Genomic DNA, 11872 nt, shown 5'->3' with positions numbered 1-11872 from the left:
GAGTCTTCCCCTGTTATTATCGCCACTGTAATTACCGCCACTGTAATTACCACCACTGGGTATAAACTGTCTCTGCAATCGAGTCTTTGCACCCTCGAGTCGGGCGATTCTAGCAACCAAAGATTGTCTATATCCAATGGAGAGTCGCGGACGCTTGACACGACTGCGTTCTTCGAGCAGTTTGATAAAGTCCTCGCAGCGCAGCGCCCATTCAAAATATTCGCCCAAGGTGGTGACTTGGCGGGACCGCTCCAACAGGTCGCGTTCGTTCTGCTCGATGTTTTCCATTATTTCTTTTATTCACTATTATACCACTAACACTTCTAATACAAGAAAGTAACCACTAAACTTTTTTCACCGCTGCATCTATGCGCTTTCAAATCGTACTATGGTTTGACGCGCTCTCATCCTCCTTATATATATTTCACCTAATTCTATCTTCTTTTCTAACATTTGGCGTATCTCAAAAGATAGTTTCCCGAGATATCGGTTTTATGGATAGAGGAGTAAGGACACAAGCTGCCGAACGTTGGCGCCGATACGTTGCATTCTTCCTTAACAAATATTAAGAAAAATGTTTCGCTCTCGTTTTTATGGGAGATTTTCCGCGAGGGTATAAAGCTGCCGAACGTCAACGCAAATAGGTAGAGGCCTATTAAATCACGTTTAGACATGTTCGTCGCAGCGTCGGCCCTAAAATCTTCATTCCTTTCCTAATGATAAAATGTCTATAAAATGAAAAACATAGTTTTAATGGATTCTAGAACGCTCCGTTGACGAGCAGCCGGACATCGGCGCTTCCGTAATAAAATTATATTAACGAGGGTACAAAATTGTTAATCATCGGCGCTTGTCCTATACCTTTTTGGGGAAAATGTCTAAGAACCCTCATAAAAAAGTCGTAAAGATACCATCTTTTACAAATATTGCACTCATACGTAGCTCGTTGCACGGTCCTTGTGGGGGATGACGTCATGCGGGGAAGGGGGAACGTGACGCTAGAGACTGAGAGGCTAGGGATCGCGAGACTAGGGACTGAGAGGCTAGGGATCGCGAGGCTAGGGACCGAGAGGCTAGGGACTGCGAGAGAGGTAGCGCTTAGGAGAGAAAGAGAGAGCGCGAGGTGAACGCGAGAGAAAGAGAGGGTGTGAGGCGAACGTGAAGGAGAGAGATGTTGCGGCGAGGAGAGAGAGAGAGAGAGATGACGCGAGGTTAGGGACTGCTAGAGATAGCGCTTAGGAGAGAAAGAGAGAGCGCGAGGTGAACGCGAGAGACAGAGATAGCGAGAGGCGCATGCGAGAGATGACGCAGTGAAGGAAAAGAAGAGGAATTTTTAAATGAATATATTAATTTAATATTAATTATTTTTAATTATGAATAAATGTGTATTATACATTTGTGTGTGTGTGTGTGTGTGTGTGTGTGTGTTTAAAAGAATATAAATGGATATAAATGGATATAAATGTATATAAATGTGAATATATAAATGTGAATATAAAATGGATATAAAATTTTTAAAAAATATATATAAATGAATATAAAAATAAGAATATACTCGTAAAGATGAAAATATAAAGATGAAAATATAAATGAATATCATAATATATAAAAATTGTCGGTGATGGAGGTGGCTATGGTAAAGCCGACGATTGTGGATGCGAGGCGGTGAGGCAGCCGAATGATAGGTGCTGTGAGAAGCGGAGGCGACGGCTGGGCGGGGACTCCTGCATAACAGAAAATTTTTATTAATTATTTTAATAATTTATAATTAAAAAGAAATACTTACTAGTTCCAATTTTCCACCACAGGTTCTGGTGGATATGGCTCTAGGCCAAACAGTTCCCGAAGAGCATACATGTTCTCCCATAGCCAACTGTTATTGGCATCCATTTCCCGCGCCTCTGCAGTTTCGCACCACATTTCTGCAAACATTTGTCGATGTTCCCACCTCAGCATTCTCACCCACTCTCGTTCAGTTAAACCTTGCTCCACCACGTGTTGCGGCCGTAAATTTTGCACAATGTTATAGATCATCTGAAAAATATGAATATTTAATATATATCTAAACATATTGCAATATTCTGTACAATAGTTTTAAATAAATTGTACAACATACTATTTCGGGGAGCGTACGGCGCAGAAAACCTCCAGTCATTTTTTTCACTATTTTTTTACACTCACTTCGCTCGGCGACTGTTCGAGACTTTTTGATGTGGAGACAGACTCTCTCTCCATAAGCTTCAACCCCCGTCCCTCTCAAATTATCGCAATTCTTCCTTAAAAGATATTTAGGAAAATGTTTCGCTCTCGTTTACGACCGATTTTCCGCGAGGGTACAAAGCTGCCGAACGTCAACGCTTTTACATTTGCACCCCTATAAATAACGTTTGACATGTTCGTCGCAGCGTCGGCTTAAAATCTTCATTCCTTTCCTAATGATAAAATCCTTTCCTTAAAAAGTGTATGTTAAGTCGATTACTCGAATATATCGAAATGTTGAAGCCTCTTTTTCTGCGATGCTGATTGGATGCTGGCGCTTTGCGATATATTCGTGGTAAGGGTAGGTAAGGTGCGTAGCGTTCGAGCGCCTCGTCATCCATAACCTATTTTGTTGGTTACGTGTTACTTTGCTCTTTCGTGTGTTAAGAAAGTACATAGTTTCGTGTGTTAAGAAAGAAGCAAAAATTATCTCGAGAGGATAGAAAAAGGAAAAGGAGGAAAAGAAGAAAAGTCGAATAGAGAAGGTATGTATATAAATATGTGTATAAATAATGTTCTTTTTTAAAAGAAAAGTATGAAAAACTTTGAACGTAAAAAAATCATACCACTTGTACATATTTATATTTACAATTATATTTGCAATATGTATAAAATATATAAGCTATATTGTTATTATATGTATGTACCCAGATAGCCAAGTCTGTCGATATCAAATCATGCCAAGTGTTTGATATTAAATGTTGTCATGAAAAAGGTTACAGATTTGTTGCAGAACTAATTATTACTGATGTAATTAACAAATTGGTGCCAAAAATCGAGTAGAACTATGTTCACAGTCTCTGACAGCAGATTGACGACAGAATCTAACATGACTTTAGGTCAGATTGTCATCAGAAACCGAACAGGATCTGTGCGCACACAATTTGAACTCAAGATTTTTTTCAGTTTCTGTCATCAATGTGTTGTCAAATTCTGTAAGCAGGTTCTGCTAACAAATCATTATCCTAATGCGGACATAACATATGCAAGATAATACATGGATTGTATAATAATACATACAATATAATACGAGTACAATTGGTTAATTGAAAAAGTAATAAAAATTATATATACGTATATTAAATTGTATATTCATTAAATTTTTATTAAGAAGACAAGTAATATTTCATAAATATTTCCTAATTTTTATTATTTTTTTCAACAACTCAAGTTATTTGTAAATATGCATTATATGTTATATGTTATCTTATATAAGTAGTAATGATTTAAGAGTATGTACTAATGCGAATAGGGTTCAACATTATTAATCTAATTTAAATATCGCAGGAAGAGTTTTCTCATAAAGAAGCTTGTATAACAAGCTTGTTATCGAGGAAATGTATAGCTATTTCTTTATATAAGTTTTTTTATAAGCAGACTCTTCTTGGAATGTTTAAATTAGATTAATAATGTTGAATTCTATTCTTGTTAGTACGTATATTCTTAAATCATTACAATATGTTATTTATAAAAATACATGTATTAAACTTTATTTTATGTACATCATAATAATGTACTAATGTGGATAGATTCAAAATTATTAATTTAATTTAAATATTGCAAGAAGAGTTTGTCTATAAAAAAGTGGCTATACATTTTTTAGAGTATTGCGTATACAAGATAACTTATATATGCAATACATATATTTTTTTAAATAACTTAGTTCATTGAAAAAAACTAATAAGAATTGTATATAGGTTATATTGAAAAAATATTCAAAATATAATAAATATATTCACTAAATTTTTATTAATAAAATAAACAATATATATTTTATAAATAATTCCTATATATAATTATTTAGTTTTCCATATTTAATTAGATATATATATATATATATATATATATACATATACAAGTTTATGTACATAATTAAATACACTAAAATATAGCTTATATTCTATAAACATTGTAAATATAATTGTAAATATAAATATAATATAAGTGGTATGATCTTTCCGCTATTTGGCGTTCGATCAAGAGAATCTTTTTCTTTAGCATAAACTCATGAAAAGTGAAAAATTTTATTGACACAAATATTGAATTCGTTAACTTTTCATAAGTTCACGTTACAAGAAAAGATTTATGAGAGAGAGAGAGAGAGAGAAAGAGAGATTAAGATCTTATTAACATAATATTTCTAATAAGGTTTACAAAATTATTTATATAAAATTATATATTATATATTTATATATATTATTATATATTTATAAAATTATATATTAATATAATAATACAATTTAAATATATATATGTATATAACATATATAATATAATTTATATATATATATATATGTATATATAAATTATACTTATGTATGTATGTATGTATGTGTGTATTATTTATAATTTCTTACATATTATTTTTTTAAATAAATGTAGATTATTAATATTTGTTTCTTTTGTTTCAGGAAAGGCGAGGAAACTATACAAAGTGACAAAATAAATAAAAGAGAAAAAAGAGGAAAAGAGAAGAAGAAAGAGTGAAAAAAGAAAATTATTTGAGAAAACTATATTATAAATTATGTTGATTTAACTATAATTAGTATTTTATATTTAATGATATTTTAATTTTATTGTATTATAATATATTTAATTATATTATTTATAATATAATTTATGTATTTATAAGAATTTAATTAATATTAATTTTATTACAGTGGTATTAATTATTATATATTGTAATTATTTTTATATCTTTTTATGTATGTGCAATTAATAAATAAATAATATTATTAAGAAGTATTGATATTATTATTAATAATAATTATGATATTGATGATAATCGATGATATGAATGATATATAAATGATGATATTGATGATATAAATTATTATAATATTGACGATAACTACAATGATAACGATAATAATGACAATGAAGATGATGACAATGTTGAAAACAAAATAATTTTAACAATAACTATAATAACCATAATAATTAACTCATTTATGTAAGTTAATTTATTTAAAGTGAGAAAAACAGCAACAACTTTATTAATTCTTTATATCGACGTCTATCTATATTTGGTCTTAAAGTATATGATAATTGTCAGTCCGATAATAATTCACCAGATTCTATTTCTAAAAAGAATATCAATTTTTATTTTAATTGAAAATGTAATCTAATAATAATAATTTATAAGTAATCATAATATTTAAATAATATAATATATAAATAATAATAATATATATTATTAATATAATACGTAGATTATTTAAATAGTAAAAGATATTTAAATAATAAAAAATTTTTTGTATAAATTATTTTTTTCTCTTTATTAATATTTATTAATAACATTACGTGTATATATTTAAGACAGTATATATAGTATATTAATATAGAAAATTCTTGTAAAATGGGAAGACGTAAAATTGTACGTACTTTAGAAGAAAAAGAAGAATTTTTACAAAGACGTCGAGAAAAAAGAAGGGAGAATCAACGACGGCGTCGTGAAAATAACAAATTAGTTGAAAATTCTTCAAAGAAGTTAAATCAACAAACTATTTGTATTGCTGGTACATCAAATGATAATCATGTAATAGAATTAGATTGGGAAGTTGAAGAAAATCCTTTAAATGTTAAATCAACATTACAATCATCTGTAGAATATCAAACTCGTTATCGATCACGACATAAAAAACAACCTCGTTTAAGTAATATTAGTACAATATCACTTAACGATGTAATTGAATATTATATTGGTCCCATGGACGTGTATTGTATTCATTGTAATGCAAAACACTTTGCAGCTGAAAAAATTTCTAATAAAGGATATTCATTTCATGATTGTTGTAATCATGGTGCAGTATCTGTGCAACCATTGCCTGAATTTCCTCAATTCATTCGTAGTTTATTTGATGGTAGTCACGTAAAATCTAATAATTTTTTTCAAAATATTCGTAGTTATAACAGTTCATTTTCATTTGCCTCATTTAACGCTAATTTAATTAATTTTCAAGATAGACGACCTGGTCCATATTGTTTTAAAATACAAGGGCAGATTTATTATCAAATTAATACAGCATTACATGCTGCAGAAAATGAAACTCCTTCTTATGGTCAACTTTTTATTGTAGATTCAAATGAAGCGATAAATCATCGTCTTAATCAGAATTCACATTTAAATATTGAAATTTTACAAAATCTTGAATGTATAATGCGAAATAATAACATATTTGCACAGTCATATCAAATGATGGGTGAAGAACTAGAAAATCAACGGCAATTTGCAATAGAATCAGGTCAATTGTTACCAGAATTACAATTATTATTTACTTTAAAACCAGGAATGGATCGACGTCGATATAATTTTCAAAGAACTAATGAAGTTGCTGCTGTTTTTTATACAACTGCTGATGGAGAAATTCCAGACTCATACGTTACTATATGTAATAAAAACACTAAAACTTTACAAAAAGTTAGTATTATGGATCCAAATGTTGAACCATGGGTATATCCTTTATTTTATCCATACGGCACTCAAGGATGGCATCGTGATTTAAAAAAATTAAATAGTAATAGACGAATAACTAGAGGACAGTATATTAAATATCGTATGGCTATTCGTGATGAATTTAATGTCTTTTTATTAGGACGTCGCTTATTTCAGCAATGGCTTGTAGATAGTTATGTAAAAATAGAAAAAGATAGAATTGATTACTGTAAAAATCATCAAAAAGAATTACGTACCGAAACATATCAAGGCTTAAGAGATTATTTACAAACTACAGCGAATAACTTAAATGGACGTATTGGAAAAATGGTTATACTTCCTTCCACATTTATTGGGTCACCGCGTAATATGTTGCAAAATTATCAAGATGCAATGGCAATTGTTAGTAAATTTGGTAAGCCAGATCTTTTTATTACAATGACTTGCAATCCAAAATGGCGTGAAATCGAAGAAAATCTATTGCCTGGTCAACAAGCTTCTGATAGACCTGACATTTGTGCTCGTGTTTTTAATATTAAAAAAGATTATTTAATTGATTTAATCGTTAAGCAAAAATTTTTTGGTGAAGTAGCAGCGTTTGTGTATGTTATTGAATTTCAAAAACGTGGTTTGCCACATATTCATATGTTAATTACTTTAAAATACAATTTTAAAATAACAACTTCACAAATTGTTGATAAATATATTTCTGCTGAAATTCCTGATCCATGTGAAAATCGTACTTTACATGATATAATCATGAAACATATGATTCATGGACCTTGTGGTGATTGGTGTTTGATAGATGGACGTTGTTCGAAACACTATCCGAAATCTTTTCTTGAAGAAACTAAAATGGATGAAGATGCTTATCCTTATTATCGTCGACGAAATAATGGAAAAAATTTTGAACGTCCTGGTGGATATGTAGTTGATAATCGTTATGTTGTTCCATATTGTCCTACTTTATCAATTATATTTAACAGTCATATAAATGTTGAAGTAGTTTCAAGTATTAAATCAGTTAAATATCTATATAAATATATTTATAAAGGACATGATGTTGCTGCTATAACTATTGAACCAATAACAGAAAGTGTTGTTATTGATCATGATGAGATACATAATTACATCGAAGCTCGTTATGTTGGACCTGTTGAAGCTAGCTGGCGTATTCTTGGTAAAAAACTACAAGATAAAAGTCATGCTATAACACGTTTACCAGTTCATCTTCCTAATGAGCAAAATATTATAATTGAAAATGATAACATTGATGATGCAATGACTTCTGCTTTAGATCAAGTTACTATGTTAATAGATTATTTTTCATTAAACTTACGAGATGAAGAAGCAAGACAATACTTATATATAGAAATTCCACGCTATTATACATTTAAAAAAGAGAAAATTAATGGCAGAAATGTCTCGCGTTGGGTCAAACGTAAAAGTCATTTTAATTGTATAGGACGAATGTATTCCGTTAGTCCAACACAAATAGAATTATTTCATTTACGATTATTGTTACTCACAGTAAAAGGGGCCACAAGTTTTAACGATTTAAGAACTGTAAATGAAGAATTTTGTCAATCATTTTCAGCGGCATGTTTAGCTTTAGGTTTAATCGAAGATGATGATGAATGGAAAAGAGCTATGAATGAAGCTGTTGGATGGATGATGCCACGACAACTTCGTAGATTATTTGTACGTATATTATTACATTGTCAACCATTACATCCTGAAGAGTTGTGGGAAAACTTTAAAGTAGCAATGTCTGAGGATTATGTTCGACAGTTTGGTATGTTACAAGCACAAAATAAAGTATATGTACAAATTAATAGTATGCTTTGTGCTGAAGGTAAAAGTTTTGTTAATTTTCCACAAATGGAACAATTAACTAAAAATGACAAAGAAGAGGATTACATGGCATTTGAAGAAGCTATGGAAATAGGCACCAAACAATATAAACAATTAAATAATAAACAGAAAGAGATCGTCGATCTTATATTAAATGAATTAGACAATAATATCTCTAATAATTGTTTTTATATTGATGGTCCAGGTGGATCAGGTAAAACATATATATATACAACTATCTATTATTTAGCTAGAATTAAAAATAAACATGTATGTACAATGGCATTTACGGGTATTGCAGCTACGTTATTACCTTTTGGAAAAACAGTCCATAAGATATTTGGATTACCAGTTCCATTATTTGCTGATTCATCATCAACTATTAAAATCCAATCAAAAGAAGCTCAATATTTAAAAGAAGTTGATATTTTTATTTGGGATGAAGCACCAATGGCACCACGATATGCTTTAGAAATAATGGATCGAACATTGCGTGATATTATGAATAATGATATTCCTTTTGGTGGAAAAATTGTTTTATTAGGTGGTGATTTTAGACAACTTTTGCCTATTAAAGTACATGCTACTCGAAGTGAAATTGTAAATCTTTCTATTAAGTTTAGTTCTCTTTGGAAGCATTTCGTAAAATTCTCTTTAATACAAAATATGCGAGTTCTTCCAGAAGAAATTGAATTTGCAAAGTTTTTATTAGATATGGGAGACGGTTTATTAAACGATTTTAATGATAACTTACAGATTCCTGAATGTTGTGTGACACCTATTAATGCTGATATTGTGGAAGATATATACGGCGAGTTAATAAGAAAAAAGGAGTTTGCTAAAGTAGCTAAATGTGCAATACTTTCTGCAAGAAATATTGATGTAGATGAAATTAATAAGAAAGTTGTTGAATTATTAGATATAACTAATGAACGAATTTATACAAGTGTAGACAGCGCTGTAAATAATGACAATGGTGATATTGGTGAAGCTTTGTTACCAGAATATTTAAATAGTTTATCTCCATCATCTCTTCCTCCACATGAATTACGTTTAAGACCGAATTGTATCATTATGTTGATTCGAAATCTTAGTATCAATGAAGGTCTTTGTAATGGTACTAGATTAATGGTTATAGAACTTGCAGATCATTTATTAAAGTGCAAAATTTTAACAGGTGATAAAATAGGAGATATTATTTTTTTAAATCGAATAACATTATATTGTGAAAATGTATATCCTTTTACTTTTTCCAGAAGACAATTTCCAATAAAATTAGCTTTTGCCATGACGATTAATAAATCACAAGGACAGACGTTTGATAGAATTGGATTAGATCTTCGCAAAGATGTTTTTAATCATGGACAACTTTATGTTGCTTTTTCGCGAGTTCGTTCTTGGCAAGCATTAAAAGTTTATCTTGATAATCAACGAAATAACAAATTTGTTAAAAATTATGTATATACAGAAATATATATTTAATTTTTTGTTTTTTACATGTGATAAAAAACAATTTTTTTAAAATAATAATAATAATAATTTGATCAGGGAATATATAAAAATTTTTTACAAATATAAATTTTAATATTGGAAAATTTTACATTTTATTTACTAATAAAATGTAGTGTTTAACGGAAATAATGTAAATATTTCTATTAACACAAAAATATTTAATATTTTTATTTTATATTATTTTACTTTATTTTATATTTTATATATTATTTTATAACAAAAATGATTATATAATAAGATAATGATAACTTAATGTATTTTGCAAAAATAATATTAAGACACTATATATATATATATATATATATATGTATATGTATGTATGTATACAGGGTATCCGGTAATAGTCGCATCAACCGTCGTGAGCAGGTAGAGCACGTTAAACTGAATAGAAAAATCTTATACCATTTTGCTAAATTCGCAATAATTATTAAATTATTAATTAAAATATTTAAGCAAATGAGCGGTTGGAAAGCGGTAGGCCGGACTCGGTGGGCATGTCAAATGGCTGTCGTTTAGTATCAAAAGTATCATCTTACTTTTCGGCGCCGCTACATTGCTCGCCACTTGCTGCATGACGCCGCCTCTCGATCAAATAATGCTTTTGTTAATAAGCGACTTAAACAAATAAGTTATTCGACACCGAGTCCAGCCTACTGCTTTCCACCCGCTCATTCGCTTAGATATTTTAATTAATAACTCAATAATTATTACGAATTTAGCAAAATGGTATAAGATTTTTCTATTCGATATAACGTGCTCTACCCGCCCAAAACGGTTGATGCGACTATTACCGGACACACTGTATACAGGGTGTCTCATAATTCGCGCCCCACCCGTCAGGGGCAGGTAGAGCAGGTCCAACTGAGTAAGACAGTCCTTTACCGTTTTGCGATTTTCTCAATAATAAAGGAGAAATTAATTAATAAAGTTCGGCCAATCCAAGCGAGTGATAGCGTGCGACGAGAAGAGACAGTCCATATACACTGTTTCTATGCGCGCGGCGGAGGGATAGGAGGCCGCGCGCGGCGAAGCGATAGGAGTCCGCGCTTGACAAAAGACTGACGGTGTATGTATGCACATGTGTGATCTGGAGCTTTACGTCGAACTCCTCCTACCCCTCCACCGCGCGCTTAGAAACGTATAATTATATGGGCTGTCTCTTCTCGCCGCGCGCTATCACTCGCTTAGATTGGCCGAACTTTATTAATTAATTTCTCCTTTATTATTGAGAAAATCGCAAAATGGTAAAGGACTTTCTTACTCAGTGTGACCTGCTCTACCTGCCCCTGACGGGTGGGGCGCGAATTATGAGACACCCTGTATATATATATATATATACAGGGTGTCTCATAATTCGCGCCCTGTATATATATATATATATATATATATATATATATATATATACAGGATGTCCGGTAATAGTTATTACCACCATTATAAAATTAAAATAGTTATAACTACCTTTATAAAATTAAAATATAAAATAACTCGTAAACTATTCACTTTTTGACCATCTTACCCTTATAATTTTTTATGCAGAATATTGTGAAGAATCAATTTATGTAAGAAAAATATGATGGTTCCATTTAAAACATTCAATGTGACATTAATTTGTTTATAAAAAAAATTTTTTTTTAATTTTCTATTGCATGTTAAACCTTGCGTAAAGCAGATTAATTTTCACTGTATAAACTTTTCTTTAAACTGGCGGTAACATAAGGTCAAAGTCAAGTCTGTTTACTATTTACGTTTTTAGTGAATCTTCCTCGATAGCAAAGAATTACGCTGTAGAAGCTTAAAAATTGTTGATTT

The 11872-nt window shown here is 30.3% G+C and overlaps 1 protein-coding gene and 1 long non-coding RNA gene across 4 annotated transcripts; both read left to right on the top strand.

Annotated features, from left to right (window-relative positions):
- Positions 1-2466: 2466 nt before the first annotated feature.
- LOC145946963 (uncharacterized) lies at positions 2467-5001 on the top strand. Its single transcript, XR_014427098.1, has 2 exons — positions 2467-2744; positions 4671-5001. It is a non-coding gene; the product is annotated as an uncharacterized LOC145946963 (long non-coding RNA).
- A 2882-nt stretch (positions 5002-7883) lies between these two features.
- LOC145946964 (uncharacterized) lies at positions 7884-10053 on the top strand. Of its 3 annotated transcripts, none has more exons than XR_014427100.1 (4): positions 7884-8489; positions 8550-8762; positions 8850-9092; positions 9305-10053. XR_014427100.1 is itself a non-coding variant. In XM_083056720.1 (3 exons), exons 1-3 carry the CDS (start codon positions 7976-7978, stop codon positions 9310-9312), a joined length of 1038 nt encoding a protein of 345 aa, XP_082912846.1. In that variant the 5' UTR covers positions 7884-7975; the 3' UTR covers positions 9313-10053. The 3 variants fall into 3 exon arrangements, 1 of the variants encoding a protein (XP_082912846.1); XR_014427099.1 differs by having other exon boundaries at positions 7884-8762; positions 9305-9725; positions 9805-10053; XM_083056720.1 differs by having other exon boundaries at positions 7884-8762.
- The last annotated feature ends 1819 nt before the right edge of the window (positions 10054-11872 follow it).

This window comes from Prenolepis imparis, unplaced genomic scaffold, assembly GCF_030444845.1.
Source record: "Prenolepis imparis isolate NDT839.2.m4 unplaced genomic scaffold, iyPreImpa1.0 SCAF_32, whole genome shotgun sequence".
In the NCBI taxonomy this organism is placed as follows: domain Eukaryota; kingdom Metazoa; phylum Arthropoda; class Insecta; order Hymenoptera; family Formicidae; genus Prenolepis; species Prenolepis imparis.
This window is presented reverse-complemented; position numbering and strand designations above follow the sequence as displayed.